Genomic DNA, 22,103 nt, shown 5'->3' with positions numbered 1-22,103 from the left:
GTGTCACAGCACGTGCTTAGTGTTCTGTGGCCTTAGGAACCTTTGCAGGAAAAGGGCTGGGAAGCAAGGGTGAGATCCACTTGGCAAAGTGCTAAAAGGGCACCTCTGCCACTGCCTCACTGCCCTGCTGAGGGGGCTCTGAGCTGGGTACATCAGAGGAGTCTCTACGGCACTCACAGCTACCTCTCTGCCTTTTGTTTCTTTGGTTTTTTGTTGTTGTTGTATTTATTTATTTTGCAACCGGTCATGCCTATCTTGTATTGGCCTTTTTAGCCACCAATGCGCTTGCAACAAACATTGGGTAAAGCCCTTCCCAAATCTTCGTTCGCGAAGCCTAGCCGTGAGATGAGATTTATTTATTTAATTTTTTATCAGCTGTCTCTCAGCCTTTTTTGTTGCACAGGGGTTATTTTTTCCAGGTACAGGACTTTGCCCTTGCCTCCTTCTTTCAGTATACCTGTTCTGTCACCCTCTATAACTACCTGAAAGGAGGTTGTACCCAGGTGGGGGGGCGGCCTCTTCGCCCAGGCAACCAGCAATAGGATGAGAGGACATAGTCTTAAGCTACACCAGGGGAGATTTAGGTTGGACATTAGGAGGAATTTCTTCACAGAAAGGATGGTTAGACATTGGAATGGGCTTCCCATGGAGGTGGTGGAATCACTGTCCCTGGAGGCGTTTAAGGAAAGACTGGACGTGCCACTCAGTGCCAAGTTGACAAGGTGGTGTTCAGTCATACCCTGGACTCCATGACCTCAGAGGTCTTTTCCAACCTAATTGGTTCTGTGCGTCTGTGATCCCTCCAGCCCGACCAAGCGCCCCGGTAACCACCCGCTCCTCTCTCCCCGCCCCGACCGATCCCCCTCAGGTCAGCGCTGTATCTTGGGGCCGAAGGAGCCGTGATGAGGGGGTGCTCCCCACGAAAGAGCCGCCATGAGGGGGTGCTCCCCACACACCGGCGGGGAACCTTCCTCCCTTTCCAGCCCAGCTGGGGCCGAGCCCCGGCAGCGCCGGGCGCTGTGGTGGGAGCGGCGGCGGAGGCCGCGGTCCGGCGCTGAGGGCGGTGAGGGCGGCGGCGGCTCCCCCTGGCGGGCTCGGCGCCGCACCGCACCCACCGCACCGCGCTCAGCTGGGCGGGCCGGGCGGCGGGCTGGGGCGCGGCGGCGGCGATGAAATTCCCGGGCTCTGTCCTCGTCTCCCTCGTCCTCTTCTTGTCCGAGACCACGGCCGCGCTGTGCCTGAGCGCGGCGTACCGCGCGGCGGGGGACCCATGTGGCACTGGCTGACGCTGCTCTGCGCCCTCCTGCCCTGCGTGCTGGTGCAGCTCAGCCTTGTCTTCATCCACCGCGACGTGACCCGCGACCGCCCGCTGGTGCTGCTGCTGCACCTGCTGCAGCTCGGGCCGCTCGTCAGGTCGGTGAGTCCGTCCCGCCCCTCGGCGGGGCCGGGGCCGAGCGCGGGGGGCGCCCGGAGCCCCCGGCCTTGTGTGCGGAGCGGGCGCGGCCGCTGCTGCTCTGCACCGCGTCCTGCCGGTCCTGCCTTTGAACGGCGTCCTTTGGGAATGCCCTCAGGGAAAAGGGGCTCAGCCCTGCCGGGCCTGCGGGCAGCCGGGAGAGCCCCGTCCGCGTCCCGCCGCTGCGCTGGTTTTGCACCGCCGTGGCTCCCTGCGGATGGCCGTGCCTGTTCGCTGCCGGCTCATCCACAGCGCTTTGCTCGCAGGTGACTTCCAGGAGGGAAAGGGAAGGTTCGCTCGGTTGGGAGTTTAGGACAACGACAGTGATGCTCTAGTCAGTCTGTTCTTTCCAAATGTGAACTTCTTGCCCCACATTGCTTTTGGAGATTTTTTTTTTTTTCAGCTTCAGTTTAACTTCTCTCTGAAAATACCCTTAAAGTAAAAAAAAAGAAATCCCAGATAGATGAAAAGCTACAGCGGTAGTGCAACTCCCAAGTCAAAATGTTTGCTGGGGGCGTTCATTTTAAATTTACATTCATATCTTTTATTTAAAAAGAAAGGTGAAGAAGAGGCTGGGAGAAGCATCAGCAACTTTTTGAAATTCCTGGACAGTGTGGGAAAGGAAGATTTGTTCACACTAGGAAGGGTGAACAGTTTGGATGTTACAAAATATCTTACACATCAAAAACATGACTTCTATAACCACGACTGGGTTTCGTTAATGTTTTTGGTTTTTTAAGATTTTAAAGATATTTAAGTTATGGCTAAACAGTTCTTGAAGAGCTCTGATTTCTAAAAGCTGAGAATAAAGCACTTCTACATTCTTTGTAAAATAAGAGAGGAACCAAAGAGAAAGAAACTATCGAAATAAAAACTATGTTGGTGACTTTTGTCATTCTAAATCAATTTCTTGAGGTCAGATAAGGAAAGAATGTCATGTCAAGCTGGAAGATGTGAATAAACAAATAAAGGATGTAAACAACCAAAAAAAATTGGAGGATTTTCTTTCTAATTATCTGAAAGAAACAGACTTCCTCTTTGACCTTAACCACCAGGCATGACTTGACTTTCTCTTTCTTTCTCAATATCAAATTTATCTGTTTACAACATAAGTCTCACGTTGTGCAGAGCACACTTTCTGCTCCATTGGCAAGCTCCCAGCCACAGTCACTGCTGTAAAACTAGTGGGCATATGGAAGCCCTCTCCTCTCTTCAAGTGTGTTGCCAACTCTGCAATTCTGCCTTTCTTAAAGATTTACAAACCTGGCATTTCCAAAAGGTTTGAAGATGTTCTGGAGGTGTTGCAGCATGCCTGTGCCACGGTCCCCATGACATCATTTGGGCATTACAAAGTGATGTATGTTGACTTCTCTCTAAACCCAGGACAACTGGAATTATAATTACTAATACAAAGAGGGTAGTACGTTCATGCTACCTGAGAAACTTATTTCCTGCTAAAAAGGCTGGAGAGACTCTACAAAACAAAAACTTCATAGAAAACAACCTCTCTTTAGTTTTCAGGAAATGTGTCTATTTGTAGAATGCAGCACAGAAATGTGGGAAGACGAAGTGATCAGTCTGAGGCAGACAGTAAAGGGATTTTATTTTGGGTTTTTTTTCCTCCCTTACCTTTCTTGCAGCTACACATTGCTGTATCTGTCAGAAGAGGAAACTGATTGTTTCCCATAAGTTGTAGCTCTGCACTGTATAAGTTTAAGGGTTTTCAGCACATGAAATACTTTACATTTCCCTGCTTTGCACAGGAGGCTTTCTATCCTGTGTGGACTGCCACGCACACAAGTGGTAGCTAGAAGGCAAAATATTTTTTGGCTGTATCATCACTGCACTGGGGCTTTAACTTTTGTAAGCTGAAAAGGACCATTGTCCTTGGAGGCATTTTGTTCCGTCCTTGTAGGCAAACCTCTGCTCCTTTACACCAGAGAATCCTGCTGTTCTTAGTCATTTGCTTCCCTGGTGTGAAGCCTCACTCCATCCTCCCTGCTCAGTCTCTTGTATCTCCCTGGCACAGCCCAGGGTTGCTTAGGGAGAGCTGGGCCACATTAGGTCAAATAGGAGACAGACAGTAGAGCCTCCTCAGGCTCTGTCTGCTTGTGGCATCAGAGTGAAGTGTTTAAGAACCTTTAGGCTGTGTGAGATGACACGCTGCAAAAGAGGGCTGGCTGCTTTGGCTGGCTTTAAAAAAGCTAACACCCACCTTTTAACCATCTTTTTTTGGTTTGGTATGATACAGGATAGTCAGGATTTCTCTGTTCAAACTCAGATACTGCGATATCAGTGCACTGCTTACCAACAGCCCATATATGTTTTGTGAGGTTTTCTTCATCATCTTAAAATCTAGACATTTTTCTCCTCTTCCTTCTTCTCTTAAAAAAAAACAAAACCAACCTTTAAATTATGGGGAATGGTTTGGGCATATCTTGGCGGGGAAGGAGGGTATTGAACTGTGCAAGAGAAATGATCCAGCCTATTTTGAATCATGTGTGTTGGGAAGAAAGTACATTCTCTCATAGATCCTTCTTACATATCACCATCTTCCCCAAACACCCACACTCCACCTGTTCGGGAGGCACTTGCTGTCCTGCTGCCACCACTGGAAGCACTAAAATTGGGTAACATCCCTCTTCCTGGAGAGGACTTTTGCTGTACTGTTAATGTACCTTTTTTTTTTTTTTTTAATTTCTTCTCCCACTCCCTAGGAGCTTCTCTATAAATTTGGGGCAATTTGTAGAGCAAAATTTCTATATCCCTTAGTGGCCTGGCTGTGACACTCAGGATGCAGGCATGCCAGAGATTATGCAGAGATTTGGCTGGAACAAAGTGACTGCAGGTTTCTGGGCATCATGAGGGATTCCTGCAGCATTTCAGGTCAGTGCCATTCCTTATGAGTGCACCAAATTGTCTGGATGCTTAAGAGACATATTTGGATACTTTTTTTTTTAAAGAAGATTCTTTTACCACATAAAGTAAATTATAACAAAAAGAAATGACTTAAAATAGTAGCCAGTGTTAATGAGAGGTTTAATATACTTTTATTTTCTTTAGGGAAGGTCATGGTGAGATTTTTGGTTCATTATTGGCTGCTCCTGAACCAAGTGCTCTCTAGTCCCTGTTCATTTGAATGGCACCTCTATCACCAAGATCATCTTGAGATTTTAGGTGCTGCTACAATTCCAATAAATAACAACTGGATGTATTTTTACTAGTGTACTGCACCACACTTAAGGATTTGTTCAAAGTGCAAATAACTCTTCATAGAATCAGAGAATCGTTTAGGTTGGAAAAGACCTCTAAATCATCAAATCCAGTTGATAACCCAGCACCACTGTGTTCACTACTAAACCATGTCTCTAAGTGCCACATCCACATGCCTTTTTGAACATTCCTAATCATGATGATTCCACCACTTCCTGAGCAGCTTATTCCAATGATTTACCACCCTTTAAGTGAAAAGACTTTTACTAATATCCAATCTGAACCTCCCCTGGCACAACTTGAGACCATTTCCTCTTGTCCTGTCACTTGTTATCTTGGGAGGAGTGACTGACCCTTACCTGGCTACAGCCTCCTTTTGGGTAGTTGTAGAGCAAGAAGGTCCCACCAAGCCTCCTTTTTTCTTTACCCTTCATGAAGGGCACCAGAGAACCCCCTGTTAACTTCCTTGCCCTTTTCTATTTTGCAAGCAACAAACAGATCAGGAGCTGAAGTGCAGATTTCCAACAAACTGGCTTAGTCAGTCACACTCCAGAGATGTTCCTGGTGTTGTATCTTAAGTCTGCTAGATGCAGTGGTTCCCTACCACCTGAATTACTGAAGTGGCATACTCAAAAGAGACTGGTGTGAACTTGGCAATGCTTCCTTCTGGTAACAACTTCATGAAGAGGAAAGCTTGAGTGACTGCAGGTGTCTTTGAAACTACTGTCCCTGGTGCTCTGTTAGTGGAATGTGAGCCCACGGGCTGTTCCTTGTTAGGAGATGCAATCAGGGAAAGGCTGTCCCCACAGAAGGATGAACTTCTCTTGCAAAAAACATCACAATCAAATATAACAAGTCCCTTTTTAGAACACTAATTACTGTTTTCCTTGGGTTATAATGGGACAAGGATGTAAACAATAGAATATTATTTAATGGGCTAGGGCTTTGTTTCTCAAGGCATGAGGAGAAACAATTACATGTCTGTGTGTACCTTGTAGACAGCAGCACAGCAGATGCAGGAGGAAGTTTGCATCAAACTGCCAGAGGAGCTGCTGTTATGGCCAAAGTTTGATTCTGTGAGCTGCGGGAAGCAAAACAAAACAAAACAAAACAAAACAAACTCACCAAAGAAACCCCCCAAAAAACCTTCTATAGGCTGAAATTTTTAGAGTTGTTCATGTTTTGGATATCTAATTCTGTGATTTGAAATCTAATGAGCTCTACTGGTTCGATCTCATCGTGCAGAAGAATTGTCTCCCATGGGTAGTCTCTCTTTCCTGGTGACCTGCTTTGCAGTTCAAAATAGAACAGGTCTGAAAACTTTCCTTCCTTTTAGTACTTCCATTGGCAGACCTTATCGTAGGAGATCCTGCTAGCTCTAAACTTTACAACTGTTCATGTATCTTCCTCTTTTCCAGATGGGAAGACTATGCCTAAATTGTCTTCAGGCTATTTTTTTTTCCTTTATTCCCGAGAAGATATGTTAGGTGTCCATCATGGGATGAAAAGAAAGTCAGTGCAGGTAGAAGGTAGAACAGTGAGTGAGGAACAGTCTTTGGCTGATGTAGGTAAGTAAGTCTGCAGGACTGATGACTCTTTTGCTTGCTTTTCTAAAGAGAAGGAATTACTAAAAATTGAGTCATTAGAGAAATCTGTATGTTTGCAGTGACCTTCTGTGGATAGGTCTCAAATAGCTGTTTATTCTTGGAGAACTTGGCTGTGGAAAGTTCCCTGTTTTCATTGCCTACTCCCTCTTCACACCACCATTATTTTTTCTGTATTTAAATCCCACGCATCCATGATTAAAAGAGGGAATGAGGTGCTCGCTCTCGGCAAGCTTATAGGGATGGGATTATTCCTCCTACTTACTGTGTTGAAGGCAAATGTTTGCTGCTGAATCACTTCTTGTGGGCACCATCAGGATCCTTGAAAAAGTATGGCTTTTCTCTCTGCCAAGATGGGGAGAAAGCAGCACCATCCTCTTCTTACCTTTTAACTTTCACCGTAGAAAGTAGATCTGACTTTTTTTCTTCAAAGCAAATTGCAACTGTCATTGCCTTAAATGCAGTGAAAACAACCAGCTACTCTCCTTCCGCTTTTGGTGCCAAGTGAGGAGCTGTCGAAGGGGCCCTAAATGTCACTGCATTCCAGGAAATGAATTGTGCAGAAGTTGGGATCTCTCACTCCTGTTCCTCTGGAGCGGAGCAGCGATGAACAACCAGGGCTTCTGGGGAATTCATCATGCTGCAGCAGTTTGTAACTGTGGAGGAGAGTTATTGTGAAGCAGTTGCCATCTTGTACTGTGTCTTAGTTGTGCTTCATACTAAAGAAGAACAAGCCAGTTCATTTAAAGACAAGATGCCCAACCCTTCAGCGTGTACTTCACAGGCAAAGTCATAATCTGGCACAGGTGCATGATCTGAATTGATTCTTCATCACAGTTCTGGATCCTTCTCATCTGGCTGGTCCTTCAGTGCCTGTTCCCCTTAACTCTTTATTCCTTAAACCTTTTAGATTGGTGCTCTTTATTTCTAGTATATCAGCTGCTAGTCTGTTCCTGTTTGAAGCAATTGCCTGGGCAGTGGCACCAGTCAGAGTCCTGACTGCATTTGTATTTTGCTCCAGAAGGCTTGACCTCCAGAAACACTCCCGTGGGCAGGGCCTGGAAGAACATGGGCATAATTAGTGATGTAGTCTGAGTGCTTGCTCATACCATTTTATTGCTCTGCTGCACTGGTAAAAGTCCCTTTTTGGCTCTAAGGTTGCTCATTTCACATTGTGTTTGCTTTTCTCTACTGATATAAAATTTCCCATCACAAACAATACACTTTTACTTAGTACCCAGCTAATAAATACAAATCAAATGCTTGCCCCAAAATCCAACATTTTGTTGATTATAATGTTTGCTATAGTCAGTTGTCTTATAAATCTTATCATCTCTTTTATTGGATTATTGTGTATTTTTCAGATGGGTCCCTAAACTATATCTGCTTCTAATCACACACAGCAAGAGTTCAGAAGCTGATGCTGAGATCCCATTTTCCATAATAGCTTCAGACTTGCCCTCAGCTCAGGGTGAATACATAGCTGTGAATACTAAGCAGGACAAAAATGTTCTGGTATCTTTCTTTTGGAATAAAATCAATTTGTTGGCTTCAGAATCTGTGTTGGCTTCATAAGCCACAGTGCTTTATTAATTTTTCACACTTTATTTTTGGCTGTGTGGATTCTTTCACGTGGAACAAGGCTGGCAAGGAGTAGAAAGATTAATAAGGGGAAAACACAAAGTCATCTCTATGAATGGAGCCTCGAGAGCACCAGGGACTTCCAATAGCATTAGTGATGATAGCTGAAGCCTTGTGAAGCAAGGATAGCACTACATACTCCTAAAACTGCTCTTGAAACAGTTTCAGCAGTAGCAGTTGAAACTTGCTAATGGTCCGGTTAGGAGAAAAAATGAAGTATAGTTTATTAAAATAAAAATCAGCATGCTTATAGTTGAATTTTTATAAGTGCTACTTTACAGCTTTCCCCTAAAAGGCTGTGATAGGCTCTGAGTTGGCAAGTGTTTTAAAAAGTCAAGTTAAGAAGGAAATGGGAGTTCAATAAAGACTCAGACAAGCATAGCTCTGTCCTCTTTAGTTGTGAGACACTTTTAAATGGAAGATAAACCTTATTTGTAGGTTACCAAAACTCACCAGCCATCTGACTTGGTGGAGACTCAGAGATGCTGCATTCCAGCAAGTATTAACTGCAGAGGTGGAGGAGATGAACCCCAGCAGGCACTATGGAAGGAAAGAAGACAGCTCAATCCCCACCAGCAGATGATGCCTGTGCAAGAAGATGCCATGCATGCCAGGCTGTGGGAGGGGGTGTGACCAGAGCTGGTGCCACAGGGGGGCACTGGGGATTTCTCCCCCCAAAACTTTCCTTGGCTGGAATCCAGCCCTCATCAGTGCTGCTGCTCACACTACAGCTGGGTTTGGGCTTTTGGGGAGTACTTTTCAGCTTATGGACTCCTCCCCGGCATGCCCTGTGTTTTTAGAACCCTAAACAATGTGACAGAAATAAAGTTTTTCTTTCCTCTCCTGTCACCTTCAGCTTATGATTTCACCTGTACCTCTGTTATTCCTTACTTGTTATTACTTCCCAGACAAGGCTGACTGTTCCCCTTTGTGTTTTGGGTTCTGCTTGATGCCAAAGCCTGCCCTTAACACCTTCATATCTGAGTAGTTCTCTTAGAATAGTTTTTCTGAAGTTTTATCCAATTAAAAAACATTCATTGGAAGGAAGTTTCAGAAATTGTCCTTTTCTTGCAGAAATCTGTCTGAGGCTAATTCTCAAAGAGCCAGATTGTCCTTGTTGCTACAGCATTAACTGCAGATAACCTTTTCTATTCCCTCCCAAATGTATGGATTATTCTCTGTGCATAGGTAGAGGCAGTAAATAGTACAATATGTAATTTATGATTAGAAGTGTGTGTGCTGGCACCACTTTGTTCCTTGGAAGTTAGTCTGCAGTAAGTTAGACTATATAAACAAGAGGGTTTGGCTCCCACTGTGTTTAAAGTATGAAGAGCTACAGCAACAGGAAACACTGCATCTTCTTATTTAAAAGCTTTTTGCAAGATTATGTTTAATGTTTCTTTAACAGTGCAGTAAACATAAGCAAACATAAAGACTAAAGCTCCTATTTTTTGTGTCTTTTTAAAAAATGCTGATTTCCAGAGCTGTGAGGCTCAAAACTGCTCCTTCTCACTGCTCTGGCATGTTATTAGTGTTTTGAACCATTGCTGGGTAAAGCAAGAATTAGAGTCCAACATTTTGAGGTGGGCACACCTGCTTGTACCCTGAGCTTCTCTCTTCAGATACTTTGTTTAAGGCAACGGTATGAAAAGTGTGTTTGTTGCCATGTCCCACTAGCGTGTCACAGATGTATGGATAACAGGAAGATAAAGATGTGAGGATCTGAAAAACACTTCTGACTTTGGCCCTGGGTTTGCCTATGAACATTGTAGTTTAAGGACTTCAGTGGGACAGCAGAGAGCAAAGGTATCTCATAGGAAACAACTAAACCTCCTCCCATGTTTGAGTACTGCAAGCAGCCCAAAGGGCACTTCTGGGTTCTTGCTCTCTAGTCGTGTGTAGTTCATGTTTTAAAGAGTGAAATCTGTCATATTCCAAATTCACCAGGATGAGAAAACATACAGGCTTTGCTCTATGAACAAATGGCTTAGGACCTATATGTGATTGCTTAAAATACTAAGGATTGGGAAGACCTATGCTTTTCTTTCGTTTTTTTCCCCTGTCACTCTGTTTACTCATTTGCTTGTAGGTGTGTGGAAGCCTTTTACATTTACTACCATGCTGGCAGGATTGAAGACCCCTATGTCAGCATCACGAAGAAGTGGCAGGTGCCCAAGGATGGGTACTCAGAAGAAATCGAGAAGGAAGTGGGACAGGCTGAGCGCAAGCTGCGCACGCACAGGTCCGCCTTCAGCCGGGCCTCCGTGATCCAGGCGTTCCTCGGCTCCGCGCCCCAGCTCACCCTCCAGCTCTACATCTGTGTCATGCGGCGGGAGATCACGGCTGCCAGAAGTAGGTAGAGCCCTTGTTATCACCCTTTCTGGTATTTTGGTGGGAGGGAGAGGAGGTCAGCAGCCAGGTGTAGCTGCCCTGGACAAGAACCAAATGTGTTGCAATGTATTTCGTCTTCCTGACAGATTTTGATGGTGATGTTGCTTCCAAGTTTGTATCATGTTTTAGACTCTGACACTTTCTGTACCATACTTGGGTTGCTATAAAAACACTAATTTGATAAAGTGGCTATTATGGCATGACAGGGAGGCAGCTCGAGGAACTGAACTGTCTTTATGTAGAAGGAAAAAAACATTGCCTCTATTCCATTTTCGTTTTTGAGCAAACTTCCCGGAAAATTCCTTTGGGTACACCACAAAGCATGTTTTGCCATGCTGCATTAGGGAATATTTACTTTCAAGGATGGAGTTTTAAATATGGACTGAGGATGTGAGCTGTCTTTACTTGTGCCAGACTCTGATTTTGGAATCAAAAGGCTGAATTCAATAAACTGGTGTGCAGCTGTGGCCATCTCATCTCTTGACCCAAGCTGCTAAGCCTTCACCAAGCGATGCTGCACCACATGGGCTTACCAGGACACATCTGTGAGACTCTGCATCTTGCTCCATGATGAGCTCTTGATTTGCTGACTTGCTGCCAAATAAAGAACCTACTCTAGCTGATCATGGAGCTTTTCAGTGTAAGAAAGGACTTTGACACCTATGAGAATTTGGAGATGTGTTTCCACTGAAAGAAAATGTATGTGTAGGGCCATGAGTGGCCAGGGATCTTTACCAACATCACAGGTAGGGAGGCTGGGGCTAGGGTAACAGGTTAATAATTGAATTAAAGGAAAATCATCATCATCATCATCATCATCATGGCTAGGCTTCGTGAACAAAGACTTGAGAAGGGCTCTACCCACGTTTGTTGCAAGAAAGGAAAATATTATTACAATAATAGTAGTAAGGGAGTGGAGGAGAGAGGGGGAGGGAGAGGGAGAGGAATAAAACACAATAAAGACACATGATGGACAATACAATTGCTCACTACCCACTGACCAATGCCCAGCAGCAATCAGACCCTCCCAACCAACTCCTCCCAGTTCATAAACTGGGCATGATGCTCTGTGGTGTGGAATATTCCTTTGGCTAGTTTGGATCAGCTGTCCTGGCTGTGCTTCCTCACAGCTTCTTGTGTACTTCCTCACTGGCAGAGCATGAGAAACTGAAAAGTCCTTGACTTAGAGTAAGCACTGCTCAGCAACAACTGAAACATCAGTGTGTTATCAACATTATTTTCACACTGAATCAAAACTCAGCACTGTACCAGCTACTAAGAAGAAAATTAACTCTACCCCATCTGGAACCAGGACATCATAGCAGAAGTTTCTTGAAAAAGACGTTGCTCCTGACAGTTTTGAGTCCTTCACACCTAAGGTAGGTTCTTCAAATAGCCATGGCATTTGTGACATGGGATGAGGACAAAGCACCTGAATCCTTTGCTCAACAGTACAATTAGCAAAGTTTCCAGTCACTTTGCTGCAGCTGGCGTTTACTTGATAAAGGTCACCTTTTTATTGTATTTTTTTTTATTACTGGTTTTGACCTTACTGGTCATGACAGCCAAGGAGAAGCACTGTGTTCCACATGATTAGAGAATTGCTTATTTAAGAATGATTTGTAACACTCTATTACTTCTGACTTTTTCTGTCACTGCTGAGATAAATTGTGAATGACAGACTGATAAACGACCTTTTGTGGGTGAAATGAAGCTAAACAGAGGTAAGCTGGCTTACCAGTGAGTTTGTTGAGCTAACTAGCAAATGCAGAGGTCACTTCATGTCTCTCAGGAACCATCTCTGTAGCAGGTGTAATTTTAAAATACAGAAATGCAGAGAAAACAAAAGTGTTAGGAACAGTGACAATGTCTGTTAGAGATCATATATCAGAAAAACAAGAACCCTGACTATATTCCTGTTTTGTATATCTTACCTACTGAAATATTGAAGCTTTCTAGAATCTCTTTATCCAGCTTATTTCTGCAGTAGTACCTTTTGTCCACCAATATTATTCAGCCTCCAGAGTAAAGGGGAATGATGCACATTTTCATCTTGTTTTCTATGTGTACACAGGATTCTCACATATAAGTACATGACTTTAACCCTTTGATTCTGCTGCACCATCAAAGTAATTTAACAGCCACTCCAGCTCTTATTCCACACTTCACGTCTTCAGCTTCCTTATTCTTTAACACTGATGCTTCCATTTTCATCTGTTATAATTATCACTGTCTTGTATTTTGATTTCTGCTTTTTTTTGTCTTGTCTCCTCATCAGTCTCTTCTTTTTCTGCATTCCTACACTATCCTGCCTGTTATTCTGTGTAAATTCTGCTTGTTCAGGGGTAAGGAGGTCAGCATGACCTCTGAACCTAAAGCTGTTTACCATCATGCTCGTAGCATGGCTTGTCCCTTTCCAATCTGTGTGAAACTCCTTGTTACTTCCAGTATTGGATTGAACAGTTCTGAACAGAGTGTACATCCCTGTCTAGGCCTTTGTCAGCCAGAGCCATGCTCTGTGTTTCTTGTGTATTTCATGTCATTTATTAGTTTCTCTGGAGGTTTTGGGTGGGTCATCACACTTCCGGATTATCAGATCCTTACCGGTGTTTGGCATTCTCCAAAACTGTCATTTCACTGTCTGCCAAGAATGGAAGATCAAGAGAACTGGAGAGAATTGCAAAAGCAGGACAAAATCTGTAGGTTAGTAATGAGTGACTTAAAGCTTCAGTGACTGCAAGAAATAATAGAAATGCTGGATGTAATGCAACACTGGAAACCAGCATGTAATAGCAGGAACAGTGTGGCCAGCAGGACCAGGGAAGTGATTCTTCCCCTGTACTCAGCGCTGGTGAAGCCACACCTTGAGTGCTGTGTCCAGTTCTGGGCCCCTCAGCTCAGGAAGGATATTGAGGTGCTGGAGCAGGTCCAGAGAAGAGCAACAAGGCTGATGAAGGGACTCGAGCACAAGTCCTATGAGGAGAGGCTGAGGGAGCTCGGGTTCTTTAGCTTGGAGAAGAGGAGGCTCAGGGGAGACCTCCTCACTCTCTACAACTCCCTGACAGGAGGTCGTAGCCAGGTGGGCATCAGACTCTTCTCCCAGGCAACCAGCAGAAGGACAAGAGGGCTCAGTCTTTAGCTCTTCCAGGGGAAGTTTAGGTTGGATATTAGGAAGAAATTTTTTACAGAGAGAGTAATCAGACATTGAAATGGGCTGCCCAGGGAAGTGGTGGATTCACTGTCCCTGGAGGTTTTTAAGATGAGACTGGATGTGGCACTTAGTGCCATGGTCTGGTAACCACGGCAGTGTTGGATCAAGCGTTGGACTTGATGATCTCAGAGGTCTTTTCCAACCCATCTGATTCTATGATTCTAATCTGAGTCCTAGTTCTAAATATTCAGTTGTTTCTTTGGTTACAGCCTGACTGGGAAGAAGTTTCCCAACTTGCTGCTGTATGAAATGCCCATGAAATGACTTTGTAGTTGGCACTCCCAGAACAGACGCCGAGGTCTCTTCTGCACATTTGGGCTACGCTCTGCACTCAAATGCTTCAGCACCTGTCAGTATTGTCTTTGCCTTAGAGCCAGATATAACCTTGCTTTGAAGAGGGTCTGACAACAGGCTCAGGTCCACTTACCCACTGCTGGGCAGCTCTCCAGACCACTTCACTTAGGTGGTACCACCTGGAGGAACATAAGGTCAGGAGGTACCAAAAAGACCTGAGTTAATGTTAGTTACAAAACCAGCTTGTTGGACGTGGGGGATGTGTGGCTTGCCCCTTATCTCTGACTAAGGGCCAATTCTCAGTGTGCAGTATTGAATGTGGAAGCAATGTTTTTGTTTTTGTAAGTCTAGTTTGTGTGCTGTTAACAGCAGGCAAGTTATCTTTTTCAAACATTGCTTACAATGATAATCTCAAAAGGAGGATTTCCTACCATTTAAAAATGAAATTATTCTCCGGAAGAAGGTTGGATTTCTTTTTTTTGATGAAAATTTTTAGCAGTGACAGCCATCTTCAGTACAGAAGTTTTTGCTGTAATACTTCTTACAACTTACTAGTGTTTTCAGTGGCACTTTCCTAATGCTCTTGACTGGGTTCTGTAGATGGTCTTACTAGAGATCTTAAGATGTTTCTACAGTTGCTTCTTCTGAACTCATTAAGCCCTGACCACAGAATATTTTTCTCACTGTTTGAACAACATACTTTAAGTATTAATAGTTGTTTCTAAGTGTTGACATTATATGTTATGACCAAAAAAAAGTTTCTAGGTGTCCTGCCCTAAGGAAAAATATAAGTGCTCTTATTTTTAAAGGGTTCTGATTATCTGTTTAGAAAACTATAGTATATATAACATATTGTATGTATATATATATATAACTATAGTATATATAACAGATTTCAGTAATCAGTCTTTGTGATTTAGCTCATCTAGAGCAGAATTAGCAATTGCTGAAGTGGGAAGGACCAGGTCTTGAAAGTACTTAGGACATAATACCAAAACCCAACAAAATAAAACAGTGCCTGCCTGAATGACTCAGTGAGTGTGCACCTCTTATTTGTCCCAAAAGTACAGCCTTTTGGGAGGAGGAAGAAAGAAAAGAAATACCACCTTTATAAAGACTGTTAAGGAATTTGGGACTGTTCCAAGAGAAGATGCTTTACCTTTTAAATTTTCATTTCTTTGCCTGCTCAGGATGAGCAAAAGCAACAGTGTCACTCTCCCACATGTCCCTTTGTGGTTCCTTCAAACCATCTTTCTCACAGAGTTAAAAGTGACGTTTGAATTGAAGGTTTGGTGACAGTAATGAGTTTTGGGAAAGGAGCAGGACTGGACTACTGTATTAAACTGCAGCCAGCATGACCTAGTTTTTATCAGTGGAGAAATGCCTCTTTTGAAGGCTTGAGTTTATAAGATAAGTTTGAGATTAATACAGGATTCCTAAAGTGAAATTGCAGAATAACATCTATGTCTCAGCTTATCAAAGCAGAAAGCAAGCACATGTCCAAGACAGCAGCACTCAGTCCCTGGTGGGCAGGTTTTTGTTTCTTTAACTGTGAGCTTTGTTAGCTGCTGTAAGTTATGTTCTTTCATAGCCCAAAACTACAGGGAAGACTTTGTAAAGAGCTACAGGATATCAAGTAATATTCTTGACTGCAGTCACCTGCTCTTCTGCTTTCAGCCAATGTTTTTCCAAGACATAATATTTAAAAATTCTCGACTCGGGTACAGTGCTGTAAGAAAGATGTTTAAAAACACCTACTAAAAATATAAGAATACATGCACTACCAAACTGGAATGTACAAAATTACCACATAAAATACTCAATGCTTTTCAACTTACTGAGTACTTTGGAAAATTAGATATAAAGACTTAATTAACTCTTTTCCAAATAATTCAGAGGTGTTTGTCAATCAGAGTGGGAGAGAGCTTAGCTGAAGTGATAGAGAAAATCCTCTTAGAAAGTTATTAGAGATCTTAAAATAGTCATGTTTCTTTCAAAGTCATGCTTAGAAATTAATAACTTTAATTAGGAAAAACCCACAAACCCCATGTAGCAGGGAATCCAGTTCGTTTGTAGGACATTGACACACAAATTAATTGAAGGCTGCAGAAAGCACTGGTTGCTAAACATTGCAAAAGTAATTGACACAATTAAGAATTCCCAACTCTGAGTGTTTTAACTGGTGCAATATAATGCCCTGACCAGTTGGCTTAGTTAGTTTCATTGAAGCTCTAAAAGAAACAACTGAACCATTTTTACTGTGCTTAACTCATTTGCATGGACAAAATGCTAAGATTGAAACTAAATGTATAGGTCGGGAGTGACTAAAATTAGTCCTCTAAGTCACCCATTCAGCGTGTTGGTAAAAATTGTGAATATGTATTTTCATAATTGTGTATGCAAATGCTAAAAAAAAAATGTGGGCAGTTGGCACTTCTGTTTATTCTGTGTGTCCAGTGTTCTTGTACATTTGTACCCACTCGATGTGGCGAGACAAGACACCCTTCTGCAGCCCCAGAAGGCTTTTCCCCTATTGCATCTGGGGAAGGCAGCTAACACCTGGCCTCTGCCTTCACTTTCTGCAGAGTCTAAATGCTGTGAAACTTTCCCTTCAGGGATTTCTGGGTAGATGGGAGATACTGAAAGTTGATCTGAACATTTAAATACATTTTTAAAAGGAGTGGTTTTTTACATGCATGGTACAGATAGGTGTATAAAGAAAATGGAAATATAGGAAAACACATTGAACACAGGTGAGCAAATATCTCTCCACACAGGCAGAGACAGTGCAGATGGTTCTGGGTTTAAATTGCTTTGGTTTTCAGTTTTGAGCTCTATCACAGAGCTTTCTTGTGATCTTCAACAATTTACTTTGACGTAGAACTTCACAAGCACCAAGTTATCTGCACATCCAAGTTACTCCAAAGTTTCAGCTTCTGTTTTGCAGTTTTTCATCTATATGGAGAGGAAGTAGCACTCCTGTGCCTTGTGAAGTGCTGTAAGAGTTTGAGAGCAAGCTGGATACTCTTATGACTGAGCTGTATAACCACCAAGGACAGTATATGTACGAACAGCCCTTGGCAGGGGAAGTGCTCTTTCTAGCTACTTGTAAAAGTAACAAACAGGGACCAAAACAGGAGGTAGGGTCAGAGTTATGTGATGGTTTTGACTGGGGTAGAGTTCATTTTTTTCACACAAATATATACAAGGAATGGCTTTTGTGACGTTACACCCTGCTGGGAATCCCCAGGAAAATCCCAGGTGAAAATGACTGCGTCTGCACCAGTCTGCTGCAATGTCTGTAACTTCTACTGGGCCGAAGGTCCTGATCTGTGTTTTCTCTTTGTAGGTATTTGTATGCTGCTTTCTCTCCTGTCCATTGTATACGGCGCCTTGCGCTGCAACATCCTGGCCCTTAAGATTAAGTACGATGATTACGAGGTCCATGTGAAACCAGCCGCCTACCTCTGCATATTCCTGTGGAGAAGCTTTGAGATTGCCACACGGGTGACGGTGTTGGTCCTTTTCAGTTCAGTCCTTCGAATCTGGATTTTCCCCGTTACGATGGCGAATTTCTTTGGTTTTTACTTCTTCCCGTGGATTCTTTTCTGGCGTAGCAGATCCCCATTTCCCGAGAACATAGAGAAGGAATTCAGCAGGGTCGGCACTACCATCGTCTTGTGCCTTCTCACCTTCCTGTATGCTGGCATTAACATGTTCTGCTGGTCGGCAGTGCAGGTGGAGCTCAATGATCCTGACTTAATCAGCAAATCCCAAAACTGGTACCGAATGACTATGTACTACACGCTGCGGTTCGTGGAGAACGCGTTCCTCCTGCTGATGTGGTACCTTCATAAAACAGATATCTACATGTATGTCTGCACCCCACTGTTGTTCTTGAGGCTGCTCTTAGGTTACTGCCTGGCTATCTTCTTCATGTTGGTGTTCTACCAGTTCTGCCACCCATGCAAAAAGCTTTTCTCATCCAGCATTACCGAAGCTTTGCTGTCCTGTTTGAAGTTCCTCTTCTTTATGCGCAAGACTCCCAAATCCACTGTACTGAGAGAGGAGGCAGCAGTGAAAACTGAAAATACTGATGAAGCACAGAGCAGTAGCAAGACAATAGACTCTCAAAAGGGATATCTTCATCAAAGTGCTTCTTCCAATGCCTAATACAACTGGAAGCAAGTAGGTGCCTTTGCAAGGTGGCAGATCACCTGCTGGAACGCTGTGTATCTTTGACATTGTGTCTTGTGGGTGGGGTTTCTTTCTTGCAGGTGTAGCACTGCATGGTGGCTGACAAGCCTGTCTTTGTGGAGAACAGTGTTCAGGTATTTGTATCTCTGTGTGTATGTGTATGTGGAGAGCAATTGTTGTTTGTAGACTTCTGTTTCAGAGGGTTTTTGCACATAGGTTTATTATCACATGCTTATTTTATTATCACATTATCGGAGACATCCTTCAAAAACTGGCCTGTTGCTCATCTTACTCAGGAAGTCTGAAGATGGAAGGCAATGAATTTTATTTCAGATAGGATGTCCCATGGCACACCTAGCACAGAAACAGAACTTAGACCTGGACTTTATGGCGACTGTAGCTGTGATCTGCTTTGATCAAATTGCAGACTATGTTACACTCTAATTAGTGTAATAAGATAATACTTCTCTCTGCAGTATTAGAGTTGGACTTCCACAATGCACTGTAGTCTGGGTTGCCATGAAACAGCCAATTAGCTAGCACTAACACTGAAATGTGACTGTTACTGAGGATGGACAGAGGGGTTATTGACTTTGCACTGTTTCACCCTTCGTATTTGCTGCTTGTTAGTAAGGTAATGAAATTTAACACATTAATTGTGATGTTCTGGAATACCTTGTTTTTCTGACATTGTCATTTGTCTAATACTTTGCTGTGTTCTGGTATCAGGGTGGTGTTCACTTTATTTAAATATCTAGAAGTTGGGCAGATAGTGTGTACTTGTCATGTAGGTGCTCTCTAGTGCACATCCCCAGGGAGTGATTCACCCAATCTTAAAATGCACAGACGATGTGAATCCTTCTCTGGAGACCTGTTACTCAGTGTTGATCAGATGCCTTGACAATGAGTTTTGACTATCCATCTCCCTTTTAGATGGCTGAAGTTAAGAGATGAGCACTACTCTGATTGTCAGGGCTTTGGTAGTGCACCAAGTAGGAAGCTCAGTGACTTTATCTGGGGAGAGAAGACACTGAGTCCTTCTTTTTGAGGCTGTGATTTGTTATGATTAGTTTAATATCATTAATTCAAGATGCTCTGACTTATTTACCTCAGAAATATCACAGGCTTGAAGACTGAAAGAAAAAATGGAAGTCATTGACTTTTCTCCTCAGCAATGCATAACCACAATAAAAGGGTTTCTGTATTTTGTAAGTTACTGAGAAATCTTTAGCAGATGAACATCCAGGAATTTAGTGGAAATGCACAAAACCATCTGTATTTCCAAAAACTAAGTGAAAGCTATTAGCACTTTGTTTGCTTAGCACCTTGCATTCCTTTTGGGTGATACACATTGTGACTGCTCGTGGGAACAAATAATTGATGACCCAAAGCATCTCCCAGTGTCCTAAGCGTAGCCTCCATTCTGTCATCACGGAGGGTGAAGCTCTTCACTAGAGATGACATCGGCATCATTGTATTAGAAGTGCCTCAAATTCAGGTCTGAGGCCATTTATAATGAAATATGTCACCTGCAGTTCTGCAAAGAGCTAAGCTGCTTTTATTTTTTTTCTTTATTGCACTGTAAATGAATGTCTTTATATTTCAGTTTTGTAATGGAGTTATGTTTTCATTTAGCTTAATATGTATCTGTGTATGTTATGTGTATGTAGATCTCATTAAATTATTGGTGGGTGGTAATGGGAATTTTTGGCGTGAGCTTGCCATGGGAATGTACCTCATACCTGGGGAAGATACCAAACCCTTCAATTCTAATTTCTCTCTCTGAGGATCATAAAATAGTGAAGTGATTCCTTGAAGACACTACATGATTTCTCTGTACTTTTGTATGTGGAAGTACAGTGTAGTTTTTCTCTCTACTCTTCTAGATGCAAAAGAGTATTTCTTTTTTGTTGTTGTTTTTCAGTAGTGAGTTAAAGGAACAAGAGAGAATATAACCCTTGCTTCCAAACCTGCAGAGTTCAGCACACAGTCTCAAATTTTCTGGTGTTCTTAGCCAAAACTGAGTGTCTATCTTTATAGTTGGATACTCTTCAATATCATTAATCAGGGAATTATGGTTGTTGCCTATCTACAGATGTACCCAGGTCTGAAATATTAGTTTTTAAGGGAAAATAAAAAAGCGGCTTCACATGTAGAAGTAGTTCACATCTAAAGATCTCTCAAATACTTAAAGCAGACTTTGGACACTGTAAGTGATGGTGCAGTTGTGATTCTGCTATTTGGAAACAGTGAAAGCTTCACAAACCTCAACCAGTGAGATGTCTCTGCTACAGCAAAGCCAAGTATAGGAGAGTTACACAGCCAGGAGCCTGGTATGAATACACAGTGAGTACCATGTAACCTCACATAACAATGCTGAAGGCTACTGCATATGCATATTTTAGAGTGTGTGCCATATTACTTCCTATTTTTGTACCAACCTGAAGTGCATGCATAGGGAACTGAATATTTAAATCACTGTTATGAGAGGGAAAAAAATAAAAATATTTGTATGGGTTATATTGCTGTCCTATGGTTTTGCCTTAGTTGTGCAGAGTAACCAAATACAGCTTAAATACCCCACCAGCATGAGGGCCACTGCCTGTGCACTGTCTCATGTCATCACAGCCTGGAGTGCAGCTTCACCAGCAGCCTTGCTGCTCTGAGATGTTTTATCCCCCTCTGCTGCCATTGCTGGTGGAAAGGTATGAGAGGGAGTCATAGAGACAGAAGTCACTCTGTTAGACCAGTGTTTTAAAGGACAAGCTGATTTCTCTGAAGTGCCAGGAGAGGCAGTTTTTCCTCAAGATAACAACAGTCTGGAGGGTGTTGTTATCAGTCCACCCAGTGGCTGCATGGAGAGGATAATACTGGCTACAAAGTCTGTATGTGTATGAATGAGTGATCCTTTGCTGCAAACTTTACTGTGGTTTTACTCTCCTTCATGAATATTTGAGGGGTCTGTGTGTTCAATGGAAGGGTTTAGGGCTACTGCTAAAAACTGTACTCACTTGAGTAGTCCTGAGTCACACAAAGGATTGCTCAGTAAGGATTGCTCACATGTATAAGAGTATGCAAGATCTGATACATGGGTTTTCTTTTATACTTGTCAAACAACAGAAATTAAAATGTTGAAACTATCCCTTAAGTTGTGTTGGTATCAGTTCTTATTCTGCTGCTTTCAGAAATTCAAAGTAAGGTTCACAGAACACACTGTCATCTGTCACCACGCAGCAGCAGGAATGTTTTCAAGCAGATGTGACAGAAGAATAATCTGTGGTTGATTCAGGAGTTCCTTACCTCCAACCTGTGATGCTTCCATAGTTGTTTAGCAGGAAATTTTTTAAGAGGGGGGCAGTTTAAGAGGCCAGTGTTATATGAAACGAGATCTGTATATGTAATATTTATTGTCAGGATGAGAATATTTTCTGGTTTACATTGGGAATTGGGAAGAATTCATTACTTTATAAGGAATATTTTAGCTTTTATTCTGCATACTTGTTTCAGACTCATCTGGATTTACCATGTCCTTGTCTCTGACCTAGTTAATAGCCAGCAAAATCCATGCTGAGGACTGTTGTGGAGGAACATGAATGCATAAAAACTTTGCAACACATTCAAGTGTTTGTAAATTTGTATCTATAAAATATACATTTATTTTGTAAATACAGGTGTAAATAGATACAAGTTGTAATGTGAGTACATCACTTAAATGAGGAGTAGTGAGAAAGATGTCCTGGTGGTGATGGACACTACTGCTGCACTCCCTATAGCATAGAAAGTAATTAATCCTTTCTTACAGACATTATTTTTAGTCTCAAGGGATGATTTTAAAATCAATATCCACCATATATATTTTTTGTATTCACACGTAGATTAAAAACTCAATGAAAAATTTTGGATTTAGGCACAACATTGGTAACTTCTGTCTTCAACATGGTTCCTTAAAGAAAAGTTTATGTGACCACACTGTTTCTCTGTCAGCCCTGTTCTCCCCAATACATATCAAACATCATCATCAAACAACATCAACATAAGACACATTAAAGTTACATTTTTCTGAGATCAGATATCTGAGAAAATATAAGAGGTTTGCACA

At 42.6% G+C, this 22,103-nt stretch overlaps 1 protein-coding gene across 1 annotated transcript; it reads left to right on the top strand.

The window, feature by feature from the left end:
* Window positions 1-1,169: 1,169 nt before the first annotated feature.
* On the top strand, window positions 1,170-21,089 carry XK (X-linked Kx blood group). Its single transcript, XM_018084276.2, is given in 4 exon segments — window positions 1,170-1,266; window positions 1,269-1,413; window positions 10,001-10,263; window positions 17,157-21,089. Coding segments are annotated over 4 exon segments (1,329 nt in total). The 3' UTR covers window positions 17,981-21,089.
* The last annotated feature ends 1,014 nt before the right edge of the window (window positions 21,090-22,103 follow it).

Source organism: Manacus vitellinus, unplaced genomic scaffold (assembly GCF_001715985.3).
Source record: "Manacus vitellinus isolate BGI_N305 unplaced genomic scaffold, ASM171598v3 scaffold_7_pilon, whole genome shotgun sequence".
Taxonomy (NCBI): domain Eukaryota; kingdom Metazoa; phylum Chordata; class Aves; order Passeriformes; family Pipridae; genus Manacus; species Manacus vitellinus.
Note: the sequence above shows the minus strand (reverse complement) of the source record. Positions and strands in the feature narration are given on the sequence as shown.